At 27.8% G+C, this 26971-nt stretch overlaps 2 protein-coding genes and 1 long non-coding RNA gene across 8 annotated transcripts in view; 2 read left to right on the top strand and 1 right to left on the bottom strand.

The window, feature by feature from the left end:
• The window catches only part of LOC127279688 (uncharacterized), a 281690-nt gene that overhangs the window by 218642 nt on the left and 36077 nt on the right, over positions 1-26971 (top strand). The window lies entirely within an intron of this gene.
• On the bottom strand, positions 10790-13418 carry LOC127279701 (uncharacterized). Its single transcript, XR_007842670.1, has 4 exons — positions 13250-13418; positions 12927-13062; positions 11262-11342; positions 10790-11070 (listed from the first exon to the last, which is right to left on the bottom strand). It is a non-coding gene; the product is annotated as an uncharacterized LOC127279701 (long non-coding RNA).
• LOC127279695 (uncharacterized) lies at positions 14665-25429 on the top strand. 3 transcript variants are annotated; one of them, XM_051302231.1, is made up of 5 exons: positions 14665-14963; positions 15029-15109; positions 17496-17705; positions 24751-24837; positions 25339-25429. In XM_051302231.1, the coding sequence occupies exons 1-4, from the start codon at positions 14838-14840 to the stop codon at positions 24832-24834; spliced, it is 501 nt and encodes a 166-aa protein (XP_051158188.1). In that variant the 5' UTR covers positions 14665-14837; the 3' UTR covers positions 24835-24837; positions 25339-25429. The 3 variants fall into 3 exon arrangements, with proteins under 3 accessions (XP_051158188.1, XP_051158186.1, XP_051158185.1); XM_051302229.1 differs by having other exon boundaries at positions 24941-25423; XM_051302228.1 differs by having other exon boundaries at positions 24751-25423.

Below are 26971 nucleotides of genomic sequence, written 5' to 3'. Positions count from 1 at the left end.
AACACAGAAGATCTGTAAAAATATACTAAAAAAAAGTAAAAAAAAATTTGTACTGAAAATATCAAATAGGTACTAAGTGTACTGCACTGAACTCTATATATCTGGAATGCTGTTTGCCATTGATGGTTGCGAACCGAGAGAGAGGTCTGATTCTTGTATCCCTCTCCTTCTCTTGCTAAACTGCCCATTCGTAGTGCAATACGTTCCAAAAGTTTACTGCTGACTGTGTTATGTCATGTTCACGTATACGTACTGTTAAATATTTTCTAATGGATCTGTATCGACAAAGAGGGGAATACAGGAATCAGACCTCTCTCTCGGCTCGCGACTTTCAATGGCAGACAGCATTCCAGATATATAGAGTTTAGTGGTGTACTGATGCTGAGTAAATTGTATCAATTTAGAACAATTGTACTAAAAGTGGCAACCCTGCCTAGACGTGTGTCGCGAAATTTTAAACCTTTTTACTTAACACCTCCGTCAAACTTAAGTGGAGAAGTGGCACCAATTTATTTTGCCTGCAAGCATATTAATGCTATGACTTCAACAATTGAGCCAAATCTTGATTAATTTTTTATTAACCCCTTCACTGGCAGGGCGTTCCATAGAACGCCATTTGAAACGACCCGCCAGTGAAGTGGTTAATAGAAAAACTTTTATTCCAACACTAAATACTTACATCCAGAGTCTCCCATGACACGCCAAGCGTCGTTAGATTGGTTTATTTGCAATAATTTTTGCGCATAGCCATATATATATTATTTCGTTCTTGCATTATGTAGTGGTTAAAATTGATTAATTATATCTACGAAATCATATTGTTATACTAGTTTCTTTTATTCTTATATTATATATATCTCGTTACCCATATATGTCCCTTTTGGACTGCGGGACACTGTGATAATAAATAAATAAACATTTCCTTGAAACTTACCACTCGGGGGTTTTCGGGATCGCTGATTCCGAATCTAATATCAGATTTTCAAAACTCTAAATAACGGATCCAAATTGGTGTTTTTTTTAAATTGATCATATTTGCTTAAAACTCACTACTGGGGGTTTTTGGGGGCGCTAATTTCGAATTTGAATTCTAATTTTAATTTGCAAATGATATTACCTTTATTTCTCATGTAAAATAACCTGCAGAATCTGAAAATGAAGTCCAAAATTAAGAAAGTAGAACAGTTTTTAAGATATCGTTGTTTTTTTACATTTTTCACTAGAAAAAAATCATTTTACTTAAGAGGACGCCTGAGTCACCTCAAATCAATGCAAAAACAGCGATTTTTTGGGGCACATTACTCAAAAACTATTTAACTTATCGCTTCGGTTCTTGTTGCATTCAGTTGCAGATATGGTCAATTATTCAATGAAATAGTTACAAGACTTCAGGTCAACAACAAATGCCTTTATAAACATTTAAACGCAGTTATAAAAAAATTACTGACTTTTTTTTATGTTTATATTGATATCTTTTTTAAAAAAAAAATTAATTAATTAATCAAACTATTTGATTAGTATCTTGAACCTTTACTGAATAAAAAAAATTTGAAATCGGTTTATTGGTTTCGAAGAAACATGTACAGAAAGTTTAAAAAACAAATTTTACAGTAGAGCGAGATTACTAAACAGGAACTAAAATGTTATGGTCTTCGGAAACTAATAATTCAATTTCTATGAAACTTGATTTCTGGGGGTTTTTGAGGTCGCTGATTTTAAATCTGAATTCAGATTTTAAAAATTCAAAATGGCAAATTCTATATAGCGAACAAAATTTTTAAAATTTACTTCGGTTTGCTTGAAACTTGTTTTCTGGGGGTTTTTGAGGTCGCTCCCAGATAACAATTGTGCGACGCACGTTACCCATTTGATGTGCGAGTCAGTCAATGCGTGTCATAACACACACATACCACATTCACATAGTGATGGCTGTACTCATGTACAGTGAGTAACATTTGGGTTTCACTCATGCAAGTGAGTTCTCACACGTGTGAAGGTATCATGTGGCTACGTAAAATAGCACATAGACATTTGTCAAAGTTGTTTTATACAAGTTGGTTTGTATACATAGTATAGGCGGGTCTAGAAACTTCACACAAGTGCAAAAGAATTTGATAAATGTTGTCTATTCAAATGGGTTAACAATATGACGTCTTTTTGTGAAAAATGTTATAAAATTAATTATCGTAACAAAACAATATTAGTCATACATTCTCTTTTAGTATAAACATTCTCATTCTCCGTTAAATGTCAAAACATAATCTCAAAATTTCATCATTGAAAACTTTATTTACTTTTTATAAAATCAATAAATTTCACTAAAATTACTAATTAAAAGTATCGCAAAATAACAAAAAAAATCAACTTAGAAATTATTAAATCTGTCATTTTTACAACTTTTTCAATTTAAGATTTCTGTTGTTATAAATAAATTGCTAAAATGACAGATTTAAGTGGAAGTTTTTTTATTAAGTAACTACTTTTACTGTTATTAGTTATATTTTTATTATATTATTTCTAAAACTCGAACTTTACTTATGAAGTACATAATAAATTACGTTGAAGCATTGCTTCTTCATTACATTGTGATCAATGGACCGTCTTTCTCGCAACATTCTCGTCGGCTTAATTCTGACAAATTCACTGTAGCAAAGGTCCATTTTTTAAATAAAATTCCTAAAATTTTTAGGCAAATGTCGAGTTTTTAGCGTTTCTTACGCCTCTTCATCCACACGCTCCAAAATAATAAAGGTCAGTAGAAAGCTTATTTACATATACTCAGTAACCCAGTAAAAAAAAAGAATTGGGAGTAAGCGATAAGAATTGGTGGTAACTTAAGCTGAATTCGGTTTGGCGAAAAAACCGAATTGGAACGTTACGGTGAATTATTTTTTTCTTACCGTGAATTCTTTTTTCTTAAACATTTGAATTGACGTTTGTTTATTCGAGTTTGCATTATAAATGAATAAAATAAATGCTTCGAAGTCTAAAAAAGCCGATTTGGAATAAGAAATATATAATTTAAAAAAAATAAATGAAAGCGAAGTGTGACAGATTCACCGACGATTTTATCGAGTGAGTAGTATTCATATCATAAATTTACCATATGAGTAGTACTCACATGGTAAAATTGTCGGTAAATCTATCACATTTCACTTTTATTTCTTTTTAAAAAATTATATATTTCTTATTCCAAATCGGCTTTTTTAGACTTCGAAACATTTATTCTTATTCATTTATAATGCAAACTCGAATAAACAAACGTCAATTCAAATGTTTAAGAGAAAAGAATTCACGGTAAGAAAAAAATAATTCACCGTAACGTTCCAATTCGGTTTTTTCGACAAACCGAATTCAGCTTAAGTTACCACCAATATTCTTATCGCTTACGCCTAATTCTTTTTTTTGACTGGGAATACAGTTACTGTTACCGATTAAGTTTCATGTATTTGTAAGAGCCGGGACAATAAAAAAACACACAAATGCCAATTTATGGCTTACTTAAAATAATTAAGTGCACTTCGGAGAAATTTTTAAATCAAAACTAGCGAAAATACTAGCAGCAGTCGAGAAATATTAACCCGTATTTTGTTAATAACAATTTAATTCATACAAGTGGGCGTGTAATGCACAGAAAAAATTTCTTCGACTTAAAGGGACAATTCTGTCCAACAACTTTGCAAAAATATTTTATTTTAAAATCAAAATTAACACTACGCATTTTGTAAAAAAAAAACATTTAAGATTTTTTTAAAATCTGATTTTTATAGTTAAAATTAATCTTATAGCACATAATAAACAAAAAATCGTATTCCTTACGTCAAGACAAATCGATTGGTATATATAAAGTATATTTTTAATTTAAATTTAAAGAATTAATGAAAGTTAAAAAATCAAAAATTCACATTTTCGCAATAAAATTTTGTGATTTTTTAAATTGAAGTTTATATATGAAATAATTGTATTCCTTGCATGAAAACGAATCGATTGGTATATATAAAGTATACATTTAAGGTAAATTTAACAAATTAATGGAAGTCTAAAAAATTCCAATATTAGCTAAAAAATTTTGTATTTATTTAACATTTTTATACATTTATTTATCATCATCAGCTATACAACAATTACATTTATTTAATCTTAAATTCTACATGGTTATATGGACCGCCAATGTATTTCATACGTAATTGACCGGAAGTAGCAGCTTCTTGGATTGCAGTGACTAATGTTGGATCGCTAGTGAACAGTGTTACAAATCTGGACGGTAGGTAGCTGTTATATTTTTGTTCTATCTCAATGACTACCTTGCCTCCATATTTGGTGTTGACAACTTGGATCTTTGTTATCGTATACTTGTGTCCAGGAGTCAGCTCGGAGAGCGGCTTCGTAGGCAGGAAACCCTCTAGTCGACCAACTGCGTTGATTTTGGTTAGATCCATTTTTTAGAGACTATATCGTATGAGCACACAGTAGAATAAGGAGTAAATTAGTTAAAACTCCCTACATTTATACTCAGTATCCCCACCATTTACCTGCACTCATATTCCACGCTTGCGCATTAAACTTTCCCCCCACTCCTACTTTAATGCATGCGCAATTTACCCTTTTCTTGGTGCTGGCACTAGCTTGTCTTGACTTGATTTTGACATTGTTATTATTGGAACTCACTAAAGAATAATGAGTAAATTAGCTAAATCTACCTTTATTTATAACCTACTCTTATTTTTCACGCATGCGCAGTACCCCCACTTAACCTATTACGTTGCTGTATAGTGACGTCATTACTACGCAATAAAGGAAAATAAATAAACGATTTTTTTATTATTATTAAATACATTTATTAACCATGCAAAAAATGTTCACAATCATTATAAAAATCTTTTAATGTAGAATTGTCTACTTCATCAGTACCCTGTGGAATATGTAGTCGTAGTACATTGAATGGTTGTAGTAACCATTCACGAAGATTATATACATTTTGTACAGCACAAATACTATAATTATGTTTATGATTTGTACATGTAATAGTAGTAGTAAACTGGATCTAAAAGCAGTTTTTTCTACATTGTAAATCATCTAAATTCATTACATTCAGTTTATATTTTTCTAACCATCTTTGTTTTTCTAATCCTTTAACATAAACTGTAGGTGTACCGACTAATATTTCTTTTAATATTGATGGTAAATCTTCATAAGGTATGTCACTATCAGTCCAATAAATACCATGATAATTATTCGTAAGCCATCGGTTCTCACACTTGTACCTTGAAGGTAATTTGCCCCAGGCATATGGTGGCTCGAATAGGAAGACCAATGGATGAGCATCTTCTTGAAGAGGTAGAATGGCTAGCTCCTTCACAACAAACTCCTTGTAGGCTCTCTTAAAGCATTGGATATCTACGACGTACGCCATGGTATCTGTAATAGAGGAATGACTCAAACCTCCAACAGCTGCTCTTTTTATAATCTTATCCCCACCTCTCTCATTTACCCCCATCATTCATGATACTTTCTTAACAAGACCGCTAACTGGTGTCTACTGAATAATACGGTCATGAATAATTAAGCAGTAGGCAGCTGTATTGGCGGGAAAGTTATCACTTTATTCAAATTCCAGTCGAACATCTACAGATGCTTGTTTTAGAAATTCATTTTGTTTTGAACAATCGATAACAGCCAATGGTGCATACTCTTGAAAGGCATCTTTTGCTAACAAAGGTTCAGGATCTTTTCCATAGTATGAATGTTGAAAATTACAGTACATCTCATAGAGAACAGAATACTGACCCTGATTAAAATTTAAGTTCAAATTACCATAAGGATAGTATTATGAATTTAAGAAAAGTTTAACATTATTTAAATTACAAGTATCAAAAAAGTTTGAATATCTTGCTCGATTTTTTTTTCGATTTGTTTGAAGACCAAGGATAACATATCGAGGTTTTTCAATTTGTGTTGATGTTTTTACAGTCCACACATGTTTTTGAGTAGCAGGAATCATAGGATATTTATACAAATCCCATGATCTAAAACTCATTGTTATTGGTGAATCTTTTTCAGTAAATTTTAACAATTCAATTTTCTGTCGATCACCAACAAATAGGTATGGAATCATCCATTCAACTTTATTTATTACAATTTTGAATTCTTCTCGTTCTACTCCTTGAATATTAACTATAGCATTAAGATCTGTACGAGATCTTGTTAAGATAAGTTCATGTTTTGCATTTACAACAATCTTTCGATAGTCTTCAACAAATCCAAGAATCATATTTAGTGGTACATTTACATCAAAATATCCATGATCATTAGTTACTCTACTAGCATCATCATAGTCAATATAACCAGCATTCTCAGCATAAACTGCAATACGAATCGCATCACTGTTATTAAATGTTGATGAAACGTATGGCTGATGTGCATGAATCTCATAATGTGCTAGAGAATTGTCATATTTGACAGGAGTTTGAATGTTTAAAATCTCTTCCATTTTTATAGCTACAACAACAACAAAAATATATATAAAGTATAATTTTTTGTTTTTACTTTTTTTTCTTGATAAACTCTTAGACCGAGTTTTTTCAGGAACTGTATGTTCTGAGGTGTTAACCTCTTGTGATTTGATTGAATACTGGGGTTCGATTATGTAATTTGATTTGACTTTGACGTCAAAGTCAATTTTTTTTGACAAATTTTTTTTTGGAATTGACTTTGACGTCAAGGTCAATTTTTTTTTGACAAATTTTTTTTTTGAATTGACTTTGCCGTCAAAGTCAAATTTATTTTTCAATTTCACTTTGAAATCAGAGTCAAATTTATTTTGACAAATTTTTTTTTCAAATTGACTTTGACATCAGAGTCAAGTTTATTTCGACAAATTTATTTCTTATTTTAATTTTAAGTCAATTAATTAGTTTTCTTTGCATACTATCGCATTTAATAAAGGTTTAACATTTAAGAACTAAAAATAATAATAATAAAATTTAATATTTCTATTCTATTACAATTTTTAAAAAGTGTTGGTTACTTTTAAAGGGTGTAAAAATTGCTGACGAGCTACAAAATGAATTTGTTTAAATGTAAAAATTAAATTTGAAAAATCAGCCGTTTAAATATGTTTAAAGGGCGGCATAGAAATAACTTTAACCAAACAAAAATATAAATATTTTTAATAAAAAATAATTACCCTAACAGCAACGGATATTTTAGGATATCCGACAGACACCTCAGTGGTATCCAGAAATTAGGATATCTTTAGGATATTCATAGAATATCAACGGATATCCTAATCGCCGGATATCCATGTATAAAAAATTAATTTGGAATTTCTCTTAATCAAATTAAGATAAAATCACTCCACACTATTCTCTTTCCATCCTTCGAACGCATCATTAAATCCGTCAGCAATTTTATTTAGGATTTGAATCATCTCTTTAGTTGTATTTTTGTGGATTTCGAGGAATTCTTGTTGAATTTTCAAGTTGTCATTTAATATTTTTATTTTACATTTTTGATAATTCGACATTTGGTCACATATTGGAGCTTTCCTTGTCAACAAATCTGTTTTAATAATTACATGATTTTTTAATAAATATCTGAAAAACTTTAAAGAATAAAATATTTTTACATTGAATGTTTTATAATACATGAATTTATACTTATTTTAAAAAATTTTTTATTGAAATTAATTAAATTCATTTTTGTTAAAACGTTTCTCATCCCCCTCTGCATTCCCTTTCAATAATTTTTTATGTTTCATTTGTAATAAAGAATAAATTTCTTTATAATGTTACAATTTTAAATGGTTCAAAATATTTTTAAAAAAGTAAATATTTATAAGTTTTATAAATATATTTATATATAAAAATTTTTTCTTACTTAATCGTGGTCTTATCAAAGAATTAGCACTGGATGATGATGATTGTTTTACTAGAGCTAATTTTTCATCGTCAACAATAATTAAATCTATTTTTTAAAAATGAATTACTCATAATATAGAAATATTCAATTTTAATTTTACATTTAATATGGAATATTTAATAGAAAGTAAACTAATTTACCATCTGACTCGGATCCAGAAGAATTCAATGCTTCCCGATTATTTTTGACTTCAAAACATTGAGCCTTTCAGATAATAAAGAAATCGGTTTAATTTATATTTTTAGTATAATAAATTTACTTCTTTTTAAACTTAGCTTTATTGTTAACTGTTTTCTATTAATATAATTAGTATATTTTAGGTATGATTATTATTATTATTGTTGTTGTTGTTATTATTTTTATTATTTTAAAAATTAAAAATTATTATTATTATTTATATTTCACCTTGATTGGTTCTTTTTGACTTTTAACGCCAGAAGTGGAAGGAATATTTGATTTCATTAAGGACTCTAGAGCATTTATTTCCCAATCTTCAGGGGGTGGAAGTATTAAATCTTCCTTATCTTTCTCTAGGAGCTTAATAAGCTGATCATCTAAGTACCCAAAGTTAATTTCTATTGGAGATCCTCCACCAGTTGCTTGTAAATTCTTTTTTTCAAGTCTGTATTTATTCTTTACTTCACTTTTCCATTCTTTCCATATCTACTTATAAAAATATAAGTAAAATATAAAGTTTGCTTCATTTTATTATTATTATTATTATTATTATTATTATTATTATTATTATTATTATTATTATTATTATTATTATTATTATTATTATTATTATATAGTAAAAAAGTAAACTCAAATATATTAATTATTTTTAAAATCAATTTATATTAAGTTTCATTTATTAAGTATAATATTTTAGCATCTAGAAGAGGACATTTTAATATAAGTTTAAATAGCTTAATTTTTATTTCTACTCTACAATCTCACTGTTAAGAATTAAAAGATATATTTCTACCTTTTCCCAACATTCTGCGGTTTTCATAATACCATTTTTTTCAAGGTTTAGAACTGTTGCCACCATTTGCCATAAATTTTTCTATAAAACATAAATAAATTTTTACTTTTCAAATATTAAAAATAGACTAGAAATAGAAATTTTATTTTTATAATGAATATAAATAAACTTTTAATTTAGCGGAATAAAATTTTACAATTCTTACATTTGTAGCTTGTCTACCTTTCCCTATTCTTTCACCTGCAGCTAACGCTTTATGATTATTCATAAAGCGTAAAAATATAGCGCGCTGCAAATTAGACATAGTTTTAGACATCTCGATGCTTTTCAATAAATCTCAACTGAAAGACTAATACCAAATCAAAAGTGAAAACGTCAAATACATAATGACAGGCTTTTATTTTGTTTAAGAGCATTTGAACCTTCGTGACGTCACAAATCATAGCGCATGACACGCAAACTTCTCAGGTATGTGAAAAGCACAATTTTGAATATTTTTTAAAAAAACCTTTTGGAAAATGTTCAGAATAACATAGACTCTGTCTGTTATGTGCGGAAAATTCAAAATTTTGCGTTTAAAACGTTTTTTAAACAATGTTAAGGTCACAAATTATGGCGCATGACACGCAAACTTCTCAGGTATGTGAAAAGCACAATTTTGAATATTTTTTAAAAAAACCTTTTGGAAAATATTCAGAATAACACAGACTCTGTCTGTTATGTGCGAAAAATTCAAAATTTTGCGTTTAAAACGTTTTTTAAACAATGCCTACATATAAGCAATTCGTGTATTTTTCCTTACTTGTGACAACCAAATTAAACATTGTTTAAAAAACGTTTTATACGCAAAATTTTGAATTTTTCGCACATAACAGACATAGTCTATGTTTCTCTGAACATTTTCCAAAAGGTTTTTTTAAAAAATATTCAAAATTGTGTTTTTCACATACCTGAGAAGTTTGCGTGTCATGCGCCATGATTTGTGACCTTAACATTGTTTAAAAAACGTTTTAAACGCAAAATTTTGAATTTTCCGCACATAACAGACAGAGTCTATGTTATTCTGAACATTTTCCAAAAGGTTTTTTTAAAAAATATTCAAAATTGTGTTTTTCACATACCTGAGAAGTTTGCGTGTCATGCGCCATGATTTGTGACCTTAACATTGTTTAAAAAACGTTTTAAACGCAAAATTTTGAATTTTTCGCACATAACAGACATAGTCTATGTTTCTCTGAACATTTTCCAAAAGGTTTTTTTAAAAAATATTCAAAATTGTGTTTTTCACATACCTGAGAAGTTTGCGTGTCATGCGCCATGATTTGTGACCTTAACATTGTTTAAAAAACGTTTTAAACGCAAAATTTTGAATTTTCCGCATATAACAGACAGAGTCTATGTTATTCTGAACATTTTCCAAAAGGTTTTTTTAAAAAATATTCAAAATTGTGCTTTTCACATACCTGAGAAGTTTGCGTGTCATGCGCCATGATTTGTGACGTCACGAAGGTTCAAATGCTCTTAAGTGAAAACTTCATTGTTTTCTTTACTGTGAACTAAGTCAAAGAATTTAAATTTCAAATTAAATAATTTCAAAAAAATATTTTGTTTATATTTTTCTAAAAATCATAAATTTTAATTGATTTAAATTTTATAACAATTATACGAATATTTCATATATTTATTTATTTAATAAATTTTTTTAGAGCTATTGATCTTTTCCACAACAAATAATTTATATATTTTAACAAAATATATTTTTTTTATCATTTTATAAAAATATATTATTTATTTTGACAAAAAAAAATATTAGAATACACTTTTTAAAAAAAAAATTAGAATGGTGTAATTTAGAGTAATTGGAAACAAGGGGAATATTTTATAATAAATTATAAAACATACATTTACAAAGTTTATTAGAATTATTAAATTTTTTTTAAAACTAAAACAAAATGTAATTTTTTTAAATTTAAATATAATCATTTCATCAAATTAAAAAATATTCTACTGAAAGAAATCTTGAATAATACTATTTCGGACATCTTCTCCGTCTTCAATTTCATTATCTTCTTCTTCGTCGATGTCCTCTACCTCTTCAACATTACGAGGTAATGCTGGATCTGGTATTCCATATTGCCTACATATGTTGTGTAGAACACAACACATGTTAACAATTAAACCTATATATTTTATGTTTAATTTTAGAAATGTATTATTATATAATTATAGTATCATATTACTATACTTTATATAAGATTATACAATTATAATATTATAATATATATTATTATAATTATACATATTATTATAAATAATATTTAAATCCAGCTCCATCAGAAAATTACAAATATGAAAATTTTGTTATTTATACCAGCAGTAACTGGATCGTAGTGCAAACCCCTTTCTTTCCTTAGACATCTCCATCTCGCTTTCAAAATTCCTATGACTCTTTCTATAATTGAACGACATCTAATTAAAAGGTTATTATATCTTTCAGCAATATAACCTAAATATTATTTAAATCCCTAACAGCATCCGGATATTCAGGATATCCTACAGACGTCCCATAAATATCGGGCGATTTAGATATCCATAGGATCTCCCAGGGATATCCGTTGATATCCTATGGATATCCTAGAGATATCTTAATTTTCGGATACGACTAGGATGTCCGTCGGATATCCTAAAATATCCATTGCTGTTAGAGATATATTGCTAGGAAATCATAGTTTGTTAATTATTATTATTATTATTGTTATATATTTAATTAAATAAATACAAATAAATAATACGTAATAATAATAAATAATAATAATAAAAATTAATTAATTAATTATTATATATTTTTTATTATATACTCAGTTGTCAGGCAATGTAAAGCGGAGGACACAATAAATGTTGCCTTAATATTTCAGCACAATTTTGATGTAATAATTTTAAAATAAGTTTGATTATTTGAGTGATAATTTGCAAAATTTATGATATAGGTCGATAATTTTGAAAAACGTTATGAAAGGTAAAATTAAATTTTTTAAAAAACCTATGAGCCAAAAGTTTCTAAGTCCTTCATTATATGTTTCTTGCATAAAAGCAGCTAATGCTGAGTTTCTATAAACTCTCGCATCATGGGTTCTTCCCCCATATCTTGAATTTACGAATAAAATTTCATTGTCAGGACCACAAACCTTTAAAAATTAACAGAAAGATAATATAAATTAATATGGATATTACTGTAAATTTTAATTTTAATAAACACTATTAATATTATATAGATATTCATCAATTGATTTTTAATATCATTCTTAGACGATAATTTCTATTTTGTCTAATTTTAAAATTTTTTTAGGGGAAAAACCGGTAAATAAATTTCAACCCATCTAAATTTTTATTGTTTATGAGTGGTAAATTATTTTTCTTATAAATTTGAGTATTTAAAATTATAATATGCTTCAAAAAATTTAAAAAAATTAATTAGTAGATAATTTTTTGAATAAAAATTCAAACTAGTTTTGCAATTTTTACTAATTTTGATTGCCGTTTTTTAACGCTTGTTTCATGATTCTAAACAATCAATCGCATGGGATTTCAAAATTTTAAATTTTTTCAAAAAAGCAAATTTTTTAAAAATAAACGAAGTTGTAAATCAGTTAAAAAGTACTTATATTAATTTGTTATAATTCAATATTATTTTTGGTATTGAAAAAATATTAAAAAAAATTTATTACCCCTGAAAAATGTCAATTTTTATTCGCTTTATTTTTACTTGTAATACTTTAAAAATTCAACTTCTTCCACATTTTTTTTGACGAATTTTTTATAGCCTTTTTTTACTATTCTAAACAATCAATCTTATGGATTTTGAAAAATTTTAATTATTTAAATAAATAAATTTTTAAAAATCAACAAATTTTTTTTAATTGTAATAATTTAGAATAAATTTAAATCCTAAGTAATAATGTCAGGAAAAATTGTCAAAAAATATCGAAGGGTTGAAATTTCACCCGTCCCTCCCCTTAACTATTTAAAACAAACATACTATCATAGAGTTTAGCGAGTGAAATCCTTTTCTATTAAAGTACGCTTCTTCGATTTAGCCTTCAGGTGGAAATATTGCTATATGTGTACCGTCCACTACACCAACAACATTCGGAAAACCGAATCTTTCAAAAAATCTAAAAAGAAATCTAAGTCACAAAATCATAAAAATTGACGAGTCTTTAAGCATGTCGATTATTAGGTTAAATTGATAAAAAAAAACGCATTAATCAAACTTTTTACTAGTCATCCACATATAACTATATCATTGTTAGTCAGGTGAATATATGTTATTACAATACTTTAATATTATGAGTAACAGACCATTGAATATAACCTTCTTTGTATTGTTTGCATTGCGCCTACAGTTCGCGGAAAATTTATCCAATGATTGTCTGCTTGATGGAGAGCATTTAAAGTTTCATGTAGAGCTTTGCTAATGGATGTTTGAGACATACAACTCTGATAAGAAACCCCTACTCTGCGTTGATAAGAACCAGATGCTAGGAAATTTATAACTGCAAGTATCTGAAATTAAGTAATAAATAAGTGTCGTATTAAAATGAAATAATGATTTAATAATAATAAATATAATTTTTTAAAAATAAAATAATAATAAATAAAAAAAATATAAATTATTTCTAAAAAGAAAATCAAATAACCTTCATGGGAGATGAGATAGCAGTAATTCTTTGCGTTTCAGGCATAAAAGGAACAAGTTGATTGATAAAATCTCTTGCCGCAATTCTCGATAAACTATAATTATTGTCAAAAAAATTACAATATATTTTTTAAAAAATTAACGAAAAACAAATTTCATTACTTAAAATTAAAAAAATTTTTAAACTTATTCATGAACTATATATAGTTAAAAATAATTAGCAGCAATTAATTTTAAATTATTGTTTGGTTATTTTTTAGGAATTTATATCTATTAATAAATATAAAATTAATATAAAAATTGAAAAGATAAAATGGAAAATTATTATTAGATAAATTAAATTATTTTATTTATTTATTTATTTACATGTAAACGGGCTTACAAAGAAAGAAAAATTAGCCCTTTCGTACCGAAGTACTAAGAATAATGAAACATAAAATATAATGTTTCTTAAAAACCGAATAACAAAAATAACTATAACTAGGTAGCGTTGTTATTACTATCAAAAAGAAAAAGTTTGCGCAAAGACATTGTGAAATTACTTAGCGAAGAGTTAAAAAAATCCAAATTGTTACAATATAAGTTTGCCTCTTCGGACAATCTATCATAAATAGAATTTTTGGCAAAGTTTGATCTATGAAAATTTGTTTTAAACAAAGGGCGATCTCTAAGGTGTTTAAATGGAGCATAAAAATTAATTTTTGACAGAATCTCAGGACAATCGATATAATTATTAAGAATTTTGTATAAAAATAGTAAATCAGTATATATAAAATATGATGAAATTTCAGGGATATTGAATAAGCGTCTGAGATCCGAGTAATCATGATTAAATCTATCGTGAATTACATATCATATTTTGTTCACATCTTATTGTTTTCATAAAAAATATTTATACTGTCATAGATATAATATCTCATAATTGACTAATCTTATTTTACCGGTACATATTGCGGAATTCATTTTCCGGTAAATCAAAAGGATTTTGTGTGTCTCGTAAATGCCTGCGTGCTATTTTAAGAGCTCTTGTCGCATGATTATTTATTAACTCTATTTCTTCTATTAATAAATAGTTTGCCATATTTTTGGTTAAAAGATTATTTACTTATCGCAATCGAGTACAACTTCACTCGAACTATAATTTATTTATTTTTATAATCTACACATACATATGTAACTGTGATTGTCTTTTGACGAAATAAAAATTTGACAGATTTTCGGTAAATTTAATATTAAAAAGAAAATATTAAAATGGCACCAGAAAAGGCAAAAAAACATTGTACTCTAGAGCAAAAAAAATGTATGGTTGCATTCATGGTGGCTCATAAGGAACTAGCTCAAAGAAAATTGTCAGGAAACAGTTTTAAGAAAACCACAGTAAGTTTCTTCTTAATGATATAGAAATAATAAAAAATCATTTTTTGTAATTTATTATGAAATAGGATGAGCTTTTCAATAAATTGAGTGATCAACTAAATGCAATAAAAGGTGGTGCCGTAAAAGATGCATCTAGCTGGAAAAAGGTGAATTTTTTCTGCTTATTATTTTACATTGTTATTATTGTTATTTTACATTATTATTATTATTATTAACTAGCTGTCGCACCCATCTTCGACGGTTATAATATTTAGATTTAATAAATTTTGAAATTTATAATTACATCCAACTATACGTGTTCTCCTGTATTAAAATATCTTTTTATAAATTTTTAATTATTATTTATTCAATTCAATTTAAGGGGTTATACCTGTTTCGAGGCTTAAAAAAAGGATGTTTTTAAAGGCTTTTTCGTGAATACAGTTTTAAATAATCGTTGGCAACTAATATACCACTTAATTAAGCAACTTTTAAATAATGAGAAAAAATTTTATTACGAATTTATTTTACAAATTGTCGGCTGTATGGTTGCATAAAAAGTGCAATGTATTTTTGCAGTCCTCCGCGGCGAGCAGTTGAAGTCTCCTGGATCGTCATCTAGAAGCACAAAAAAATTTTTTTCATAAACTACATAAGATTATCTAGTGAAGTACACATGATCATAATTTTAGAATTTTTTTTGTAGAATTGTGAGAATTATAAAAATAAATCGCATTTTTGACCCAAAAAAATGGATTTTAATTGTTTATAAAAAAAAATTCTCTTCATCAATTTTAAAAATCGTGTGTACTTCACTAGATAATTTAACTAAGAAGCTACAGTTAAATTTTTAGCTCAATCGGACAATAACTCTTCGAGTTCTACTGCTCGCCGATTTGTAAAATATGGTTTCGAGAAAAACGCGTTTGAAGTTTCACAACACTATAATTTTTAATAATCTCATGCATTTGGTTAATAAAATTTTTTTACCTTCACTCTGCTATCCCAGCACCATATAATTGTCCCTCAGTGGCCGTATTTGTCTCTTCCAGCTCCTTTCTCACTGAAGTTATGCTCCGTCGAGCATTTTTTTTCGGAAAAATTAAAATTATGCATTATGACGCTTCCGAAATGCTCCAGAAAAAATAATTTTAACAACATTTCCAAGTTGTTTTCGTGCAAGGACGTCATTGATTATTAATCTAGGAATGTTATAGTCTATTTTAAGCAAAAAAAAAAAAATCGAAAAAAAAAATTTTTCAGGCAGGTATAACCCCTTAATTTTTTCACTGCTTTTAATAGAATTAAAATAATTTAATTTTATTATATTTATTATATTATATTTAAGTTTATTTAGTTTATTTAGTTTTATTATATGTAAAAATAATTTGTATCTATAATAATAATAATAATAATAATAATAATAATAATAATAATAATAATAATAATAATAATAATAATATTCAACAATAATAATAGTAATTTAAATATAATAATTGTTAATTTCAAAGAGTAAAAAAGTAATTTTCGATTTTTTATTTTTACAATATCTGATTTCATATTCAGATTTGCAATTATTAATTTTAAAATTCTGATAAAATTCTTAAATTAAAATTCTTAAAATTTCTTGTTAAAAGCATACTTAATTGGTCACAAAATTTTAAATAAAGAACGTTTAGTAAAGAATTATCAAAAAATAAAAAATGTTAAATTTTTTAAATTTTTTGAAAGTGTCATATTTTTGTTTAAATTAATATTTTTCATTGGTGTGCAGCTAAGATTGCGTTTAATACCCAACAGACTAAAAACATTATTGTTTTACTTATAAAAAGTTGAACATAACGAATTCTTATATTACAATGTTATTAAAAAAATTGGAAATTCAAAAATTAGATTTAGACTTTTAAATTCAGACTATTTACTTAATTTAATAAAAAAATTGATTGTATTTATGTGAAAAAATTAGGTACAAATAGTTTCAAATCAATCTGACAAAAAATAAAAAATTTGCATTTTTTTGATTTTTTTAAATTTTTTGAAAAAATGTCATAACTTTCGTTCATGTTAATATTTTTTAATCAAATATGGCTAAGATTTTAAGTTACGTTAAGACTGAATACACTGCCAAGTTTCACCTCAATCGGTTGAGCCGTTTTAAAGTTGTGCCGGTACAAAATATTGACGACAGACAGACAGAATTTTTATTTATGGTATATTTGTTATCTTTACTACTTAAAATGATAAACTATGCAAGAAAAAATTAATTTGGAGCAATGTACAGACAAAAGTCTGATTTTATTAATAGTCTGATTTTATTAATATAGATATTATATTATTATTAATTATTAATATTAATATTCATATTAATATTAATATTATTATTATTATTTTAAACAAATATTCAATGTTTTATTTATTATTATTGTTGTTATAATACTAATTTAAATCGAGAAATTTTTATGTTCAAAAATTGTTGATTTTTTAATAATGTATCACACTTTAACCAATATTCCATATTTAAACAAAGAATATGTAAAATGTTTAATTTTACAGACTTGGAATGAGTTTAAAAGAATTGTAACTACAAATGAAGATCAAAGAAGAATTGATATAAAGAATCGATTGAAACCGACAAAATTAACTGAGTTGGAGAAAATAGTATTAGAGAATGGTTTAATTCCAGGACAACGGTTTGGATCCAATGCAGTCCCTGAGTTTGGTTTACCGAAAAAAGGAAATTCAGTCAATTCAAATTCAGAAAAGGTTTAAATAATTAAAAAACAGATTCATCTTGTTTTCAAATTGATTTATTTTTTTAATTTATTTAATTTAATATTATTTAATAATAAATTTAATAATTATTTATTTTATTATTTATATTATTATTATTATTAATTTAATAATAATTAAAACAAAAATTGATAATTAATCAAATTATAATTCAACGGTAGAGTGCTGATCGAGCTGTCATGGTGATCAGACGTAAATATTGTCCGTCTACTCTCGGAACATAATTTTAAGCCTCGTTATTAACTATTGTTGCAGTTTATTACTGTCTTACTCCTCTGTGCACCCACAGTTTATGGATGAGGAGCATTTACTCTGGTTTATTTAAAAAAAATTTTTTTTTTGTTGCTTTGTGCTGATCTTTTTGTGACTATAGTGTTGTTGATCTGTGTTATCTGACCAATTGTAAGATGTTTGTGCAGCTCTCTCCCCTTTGTTTTTTATCTGTGATTAATGTTCCAAGTGTTAGTGAAATTCTACTTATGGCCCTTATGATATGACTTTTTTTTTTGGGCGTTTGACTTTTTAATCATATTAAAATTAATTGACTTTGATCGTTTTATTTCTTGGCATTATCTAGTCATGAATAGCCTCTGATGTTTTGTATTCATTCCTTCCTTGTTGCCTTTTATTCAGTGTCTTTGTCAAATATCAATTGTCTATTGATTGGAAGTATTTATACAACAGTGTAAATTTATTAGTGATCAATTAACCATGAGTGTAATGGTCGATGAAGAGAGATGGAATAATCTTCTTTTAGCTATAGACAAACTTACTCTCTCCCACGAAGGCCTTCGTTCGGAAATTCATGTTTCTACGAAAGCAGTAGAATCACTTACCGCGAAAACGACGGCGCATGACAAGAGAATATCTGACATCGAGGAGTCTCTTTCTTTTTTGAATAGTCAAATTAGAGCGAAAAATCTGATTTTTTTTAAACTGGAAGACTCGGATAAAATTAATAACAACTTACTCAATGTTATTTTAGAGGTATTCACGAAAGTGGGTCTTCAAATCCCAGAGCTAGCCGTGGACGATATCTTCCTGTTAGGTAAAAATAAGGGTGCACGCCCTATTCTGATAAGATTCATCTCGGCCAAATGGGTCAAGTTGATTTTCGGTAAAGTGAAGGAAATTTACAAAGCCGGTTTTGCCATCACTAATGATAGGAGTAAAGAGGAGAGATTGTACCGGCGCAATTTGTTGAATCAAGTTCACAAATTAAAGGGTATTGGGCTTGATGCCAGATTAAAGGGAGAAAAAATTATAGTTGATGGATCAATTGTTCCTGTTGAAAAAATTGATTCACTATTATCTTCACTGGATTCTGAGAAACAAAATTCTATCGGTAAAGGTTTAAAAGAAACTCCTTCTATGTCTCTGAAACGTCAACTTTCTTCTGACATTACACCCAGAAAGAAAGGCAGAAAATCAAATTTCGCTCGTTTGGGGGACGAGAATTTGGCGGGTACAAGACTTCTGGACCATTTTGTGAGCACGTCATCGTCAACATCAGCAGCCAGGGTCAATTCATCTGACCAAGATCCAAACGATACCGCGCTTCGGATTGAGAAATAGCAATCAATAAATAATCGCGTTAAGTTTGCCCCATCTTCAGCCAGCCCCCCTGTTCAACAAATGCGAGTGCTTTTCTGGAATGTGCACGGAATAAAAAACTTACAAGATATTTTTAATTGTCTTAAGGAGCAGGACATTGTTTGCGTTTCTGAAACTTGGTCAACAAAAGTAAGTCTCAAAATTGTCACGTCATTTCCTACTAATTTAATTATTTCCCCGGCAATCAAAACAAGCAAATTTGGCAGAGCAAAGGGTGGCCTATTATTAATCTACAATAAATTAATTTACAAAGTTTCAGTATTGGATATTTCTCCTTCCCATATTTTTGTTAAAGTTAAATTACAAACTGATTGCTTCATTCTGGGCCTAATTTACATATCACCCGACTCTGATATTGCTCAATACCTGGACAATCTTAATATGATTTTATCTTATCTTAAAAATAAATTTCCACATCTTCCAATATTATTGGGTGGTGACTTCAATTGTCGTGTCGCCAATCTAAATCAATTAAACTCCGATATTTTCGAAAACTCCAACTTTGATTCAATGAGACAATCTTTAGATTTGACAATTAATGCAAGGGGCAGGACCTTGGTTGAGAATATGTAAACCAATGGTTTTGTTCTGTTAAACGGGCGTTCACTAAGTGACACGCTCGCGAGCTATACCTTTACGGGACATCAAGTTTTTAGTGTCGTTGATTTGATTTGGTGCTCATTTGTGGCCCTGCCTTTGCTCAGTGATCTGTTGGTGCTACCTATTGCGACCCTCTCCGATCATCTACCCGTATTGCTGTATAAGTTTTTCCCCCACCATCATTTGGCGTCAGGGGTATTGTACACGACGAATAAATTATTCTTCGATTCGAAAAGGGCAGAGACTTTTCATTCGCACATGGCTTGGAGAGGGGAAGTCTCGCGGTTGGATCAAGGTAGCGAATGAACTTGGCATATCACGTTCATGTAATAAATTTTTAGCAATTAAAGAGAGACCCTGGTTTGACGATGAATGCAAACAAAGTAAGCTGCGTGTTTCTAAGGCCTTATGCCATGCCAAGTGTAATGATTTTTCTGCGGAAACCAAATTCGCTTATTTAAATGAAAAGCGAAATTTGAACAAAATTGTCACATCCAAAAAATTAAATTATCGTAAAAGGATTATCGAATCTTTAGCAAATTGTAATCAATCTGCGATTTTTTGGAAAATTGTTAACTCGGTGAATTCACGTTCCCCACCATTTTCGGATATAGACATTCCTACTTGGTTCGAATTTCTACAAGAGAATTATCCTCCAATTGTTTCTGATTCGCAACTCTGCACAAACCCAATTATAACAAATGAATTGTTGGATAAGCCAATCACCACTGATGAAATTACCAAATGTCTTCAGTGTTGTAAGGTTGGAGGGGCACCGGGCACTGATGGTATAAGCTACGGTTTTTACAAAAGTTTGCCGCAGAATTGGATATTTTTTATGCAACATTTTTTTAACATTATATTAAACACTGAAACCATTCCCAAAGAGTGGGGTAAGATTTTTACAATTATGTTGCATAAAAAGGGTGTAACTGACAACCCCGAGAGTCACAGACCGATCGCTCTGGTTAACTGTCTGCCAAAAGCTTTTACACAAATTATCCATGATCGAATTGTGACCTGGGCTACAGAACGCGATCTGATTCCGGAATCACAGTCCGGTTTCAGACGGCGCAGAAGTTGTCAGGACAATCTTTTTGCTCTGATGTCAATAATACAAATTCATTTAAACACTAAGGGTTCAGTTGTATATGCCGCGTTCGTTGATTTTAAGGGTGCCTTTCCATCCGTCTCACATAAACTTTTATGGATGAAACTTAAAAGATTGGGATTGAGCACGAAAATTATCAATATCTTGTTTCAGTTTTATTCGAATGCCTTTACCTGTATTAAAACTCAAAATGGATGTACTGATTATGTAAAAATTACCAGGGGAGTTTTACAGGGTGAGGTTTTAAGTCCGCTATTATTTTTACTTTTTATTAGTGATTTCGAGGAATATTTTATTAAAAGGGAATGCAGAGGTCTCTCTATTAGTAGATTTCAAAAAATATTAATGTTGGGATATGCTGATGACTATGTTATCCTTGCAGACTCCCCAACTGAATTAAGCAAAATATTGTCGTCACTGAATTCTTATTGTAGGGAAAACGATTTAATAGTTAACACCAATAAAACAAAAATTGTTGTTTTTACACGCTCTGGAAAATCCTCTGCTAAAAAATTCAAATCATTCACATATGGTAAAGAAAAAATTGAGGTAGTAAAGAAATATTTGTATTTAGGAGTAATTTTTAATGAATCAGGCTCTTTTCTCCCGGCGGCAAGTAAATCTGTAAGCGCGGCAAAGTCAGCAGTCGGGGCTATTCTGGGGACTGTTCATTCCCTTGGTATGGATACCTGGAAGTCCTATGAACAGTTGTTTTTGAGTCTCGCGGTGAGTATTCTTTTGTACGGTGTCCAAACATGGGGTATTAACCATTTAGATTTAATAGAGGGAGTTCAACTCTCTTTTATTAAGAGTCTCTTATCGTTGCCTGTTAATACACCAATCTATGCAGTAAGGCTAGAGACTGGGTCTCTTCATCTTTCTCACAAAGTTTTATCTGCTACACTGAACTGGATTTGCAAAATTTCTTCAATGGATAATACTAGGTTTCCCAGGCAGTGTTTCGAGAAGCTTAGAGAAATAGTTTTGGGGAGGCCCGGTTCAAGGCCCAACTGGTTTTCACAACTAAGCGCGTTTTTTGAGGGAAGTGATCAGTCGGAATCATGGAAAACTCTATCGTTGGATACGGTTTGTGCAAATAGGAAAGCTATTCTGCGGGACTATGAACGGTTTCTCAGATTTCGCGATAGACAACAATATATTGAGTCGAGCAGCTTAATAATATATCAGGGTCTTCTCATAGTTTTGACTTAGTCTGATTTGAATTGTTGTTTTATTTGTATTTTGTCCCTTTATTTTTAAGTCCGTAATCCACATCGACAAATCTCCGCTTGTTAGTACTTTTCATAAGTCAAAGGACATGCGTAAATATATTATTTATTATTTATTTAATTAAATTTTGTAATTAAATTGCTCGTTAATGTGTGAATAAAGAAAATGAAAATAATTTTGAATAAATATAAATTATAAATTGTAAAAAAAATTATAATTCAACAAATTAGTTATAGTTTTATAATATACATAAAATATTACCATTATTACATTTTAAATAAAATGTGAAAATTAAATTTAGATTATTCAGAATGATTTCAAGGACGAAAAAGATTTTGATCCTGAAGAATTCTTAAAAAATTTGAATAATGATGGTATAATTATTTTAATTTAATCTTTACATGTAAATTTTCAAGTGCTATTTAAAAATTATTTTTACCTCTGTTTTAAGTATATTAAAAAATATAGTATTACACCGTCCGACACGATTTTTCACACACGAAAAAATCAATGATTTTCAGAAATTAGGACCAAAAAAAAGATACCCGTGTCTGGCCGTTTTGCTAGATCAGGTCATTTTTTGCTTTTAGGGGTAAAAACAACCCTTAAATGAAAGGTGATAGGAAATCTTGTACAAATTAATAATTTTTTATCAAACCTGGTATCTCGGGGTTTTCCGGGTCGCTGATTACGAATATGATGTCAGATTTTCAAAATTCAAAATGGCGGATCCAATATGGCGGTCGAAATTTATAAAAATTCACCAATTCATTTAAAAGTTGTTACTTAGGGGTTTTTGGGGTCGTTGATTACGAATATGATGTCAGATTTTCAAAATTCAAAATGGCGGATTCAATATGGCGGTCGAAATTTATAAAAGTTCATCGAATTCACTTAAAACTTGTTAATTGAAGGTTTTTGGGGTCGCTGATAACGAATGTGATGTCAAATTTTGAAAATTCAAAATGGCGGATCCAATATGGCGGTCGAAATGTATAAATATTAATTCTTTTTTATAAAACTTGGTATCTAGGGGTTTTTAAGGTCGCTGAGTACGAATCTAAAGTCAGATTTTTAAAATTCAAAATGGCAGATTCAATATGGCGTTTCAAATTTATAAAAGTTTTGTCGAATTCACTTGAAACTTGTTACTTGAAGGTTTTTGGAGTTGCTGATTACAAATTTTATGTCGGGTTTTCAAAATTCAAAATGGCGGATCCAATATGGTGGTCGAAATTTATAAATGTTATTAATTTTTTATAAAACTTCGTATCTCTGGGTTTTTGGGGTCGCTGAGAACACATCTGAAGGTAGATTTTTAAAATTCAAAATTGATCTAATAATGTGGAAGATTAGAAAACAATATTTAAAAAATAACCTGATCTAGCAAAACGGCCAGACACGGGTATCTTTTTTTTGGTCCTAGTTTCTGAAAATCATTGATTTTTTCGTGTGTGAAAAAAAAAGTTGAATTTTGTCGGACGGTGTTATTAAATAATTTTATTAATTTAGATATAATTTTTATGGAAGAAGATAAATTAAGCATTCAAATTCAAAAAATTGAAAATTCTGGAGGTACATATTTTTTAAATTGAATTATTTTTTTAATACAAAAATTCATAATTAAGCAAATTATAATTTAACAAATTAATAAAATAATCAAATTTAGATTTTAATCTTAGTTATTGTAGACAGAATGTGATAGTTTTTTATTTATTTATTTATTTTAAATGGTTTTTGTCTACTCCGTTTGTTTTATAAACAAACAAATTAGTTTAAAATAATTATACCCAAAAAATTTAAATTTAGAAATTAAAATTTTTATTTCAATTAAATAATATTTTTCTTGTACATATTAGCTTTAGACTCGAAAGAAGAAAAAAAATTAATTTTACCCGGGCCTTCAGGAATAAAGCAAAATGAGTTTCAAAAAAGAAAATTAGAGGGTGATTATAAAATATAATTCAATTACTATTTAAACAGTAATATTAATATTAATATTAAATTAATAATTCTTGATTATATGACATAACGTAAATAAATAACCATATTATACTTTTTTATTAACTTTTAAATTTAAAATTGTTTAATACATTATTTAAATTTATTTATTATTATTAATAATTTATTTATTATTTATTTATTAATTTAATTTAATTTTTAAAAATAAACATCATAAAAACTGAAAAATTAAACACATTGTAGTTACAAACGAAGCTTATATAAAATAAGAATAGAGCTAATTTTTCAAAACCATTTATAGGGTTTAATTAGTTTATATATTAACTTTAATTTAAAATTAGGCTGATTTGGGAAAAAAATAAGGACTATAAATTTGTTGCATAATATAGTATAATATATTATTTATTAATAATAATAATAAAAATAATAATAGTGAACGTAAAAAATATTCAATTGACAATAAATTAGGGTAAAAATTTATAATTTTTATTCATATTTTAGATTCTTCCGAGAGTGACAGAAGTGATGATGAGTCAGAAGCAATTAAAGGGAATTCAGAGAGGGATACGAAACGTTCAAAAATAAAGGGTTAATGCTATATTTAATTTATTTAAAAATTCGTAATATAGTAAATAAATATTAAATAAACATAAATAAACAGAAAATAATTATAATTAAATATATACTGTAGACAAAAGTGCTTTGGAAGTTTTGAATTTCCAAGTAAGTCAAGCGGATAAAAACCTAAAATTAAAGAGAGAAATTTTTGAATTTGAAAAGAAGAACCATAGAGAAACTATAAATTGTTTGAAAGAACTTTCAGAAAATGTAGCCGGGTTGAGAAACGAATTTAGGTTGTAAGTTACAAAATATTCAGAAAATTATATTGAAATTATCTAAAAGTTTATTTTTAACAACTAATTGAGAGACTTAGAAGTTGAGACAATAAAATAAATTAAATATTTTATATATTTTTTGTTAGAATTCAATATTAAATAATAGGTTACGAAACCAACCAATTGAACTATATGATTTTAATTTAACCATTTTAAAAATATTAAAAAAATTATATCTCCTGTATTTCAACAGATTTTTCAAACAATTATAACAGCTCCAATAAATAATCAATAGTCGAATCATCAATGGTCAATCATCATCAGTCAATCATCATCAATCATCAATCAATAATCAAATGCTACTAAGATTTATATTATATTATTATATATTATATATTATATTGTATTATATTATATTATTATATTATATTTATATTATGGTCGTTAAAGAGTTTCTTTCTGTTTTTCATTTATTTTTATTATTATTTTTTTGGTTACAATAATACGTTATGAAATATAATAAAAAGAAAAAAAAACCTGTTAATTAAAGTATTTGATAATAATTTAAATTCAGTTTATTAAATTATTTTAAATTTATTCATCATGTTTTACATTTTACTTAAATAATTATTTATTATAATTTATTATGATCATTGACTGAAAAATCCATTTTAAGATAGTAAATAAAAAACTGACTTTTCCAAGTTAATTATTGAATTAAATTAAATTAAATTGAAAATCATAACTTACCTTTTGTTGAAATGTTCAAATTCATTTTGTAGCTCGTCAGCAATTTTTACACCCTTTAAAAGTAACCAACACTTTTTAAAAATTGTAATAGAATAGAAATATTAAATTTTATTATTATTATTTTTAGTTCTTAAATGTTAAACCTTTATTAAATGCGATAGTATGCAAAGAAAAATAATTAATTGACTTAAAATTAAAATAAGAAATAAATTTGTCAAAAAAAATTGACTTTGGCGTCAAAGTCAAATCATATTACATAATCGAACCCCTGAATGTCTTTTGACATGGTGATTCACTTATATAGCTTTCACCAGTTTTTCTATGGTATACAATACCCATTATGTTGACTTGATATGTAATCGAATTGTTATAGTTTTACCTCGAAAATTTATCAAATCTCCGTCTTGATCAACAAAACGTAGTTGAATATTATGTATTATCTTTACGGCGATCGGAAGATAAATGATGTGAGATGGTACTTCCACGATTTTATATCCATCAGGAACAACTGGAAAGATTTCATGAATTGTATGTACCTTTTTATTATTAATGTATGCGCCAGTGGTAATGCTACATTCAATTCTGATAGCATTTACCCTTAGAATAGCTACTGGCATATCAGATGTATGAGTGTTATTGGTAGTTATAGCTCGTGCAGTGAAACCCAATAATTCACCATTAGAATCTTCCAGTGTAAAATTTAATTTAAGACTGCTTTTTATTTTACTACGTAAAGTATTGTTATTTGGTTTTATACTTATAATTTTTGACTCATCAGAAATGGATTTTTGAATAAACTTTTCAATATCTTCTATTTCGTAACTGCCAGGGGGTATTAATGGTGGTTGAAGATTTCCAAAACTGTCAAAATATTCTGCTTTATTTTTAACTTTCTTAAATGCTACCCAATGAGTACCTGGACCATCTATATCATCGAGATTAATAATTGCTGATTCATTTTTTCTAGGGCCTCCTATAGGTAACTCATTTCGCATAAAGACTCCTCGAAAATGAGGAATTTTCATTGCTTTAGCATACTTGATTATATCAAAATTATTTAATGGTCGTTCAGGAAGATTTAAGATCTTTTTTTTATTCCTTGACGCTTTTGATAAGATTTTAAATGTAGACCTCAT

Source organism: Leptopilina boulardi, unplaced genomic scaffold (assembly GCF_019393585.1).
Source record: "Leptopilina boulardi isolate dan_hultmark-lab unplaced genomic scaffold, ZJU_Lbou_2.1 LbouV2_222, whole genome shotgun sequence".
NCBI lineage: Eukaryota > Metazoa > Arthropoda > Insecta > Hymenoptera > Figitidae > Leptopilina > Leptopilina boulardi.
The sequence above is the reverse complement of the archived record's forward strand: the minus strand, read 5'-3'. Positions and strand labels throughout refer to the sequence as shown.

Bases quoted from the DNA above. Each gene is read 5' to 3' on its own strand.
- LOC127279695 (XM_051302231.1), top strand. From the start codon at position 14,838: ATGGCACCAGAAAAGGCAAAAAAACATTGTACTCTAGAGCAAAAAAAA. The intron at 14,964-15,028 runs GTAAGTTTCTTC...ATTATGAAATAG, and splicing joins ACAGTTTTAAGAAAACCACA to GATGAGCTTTTCAATAAATT. The intron at 15,110-17,495 runs GTGAATTTTTTC...TTAATTTTACAG, and splicing joins ATGCATCTAGCTGGAAAAAG to ACTTGGAATGAGTTTAAAAG.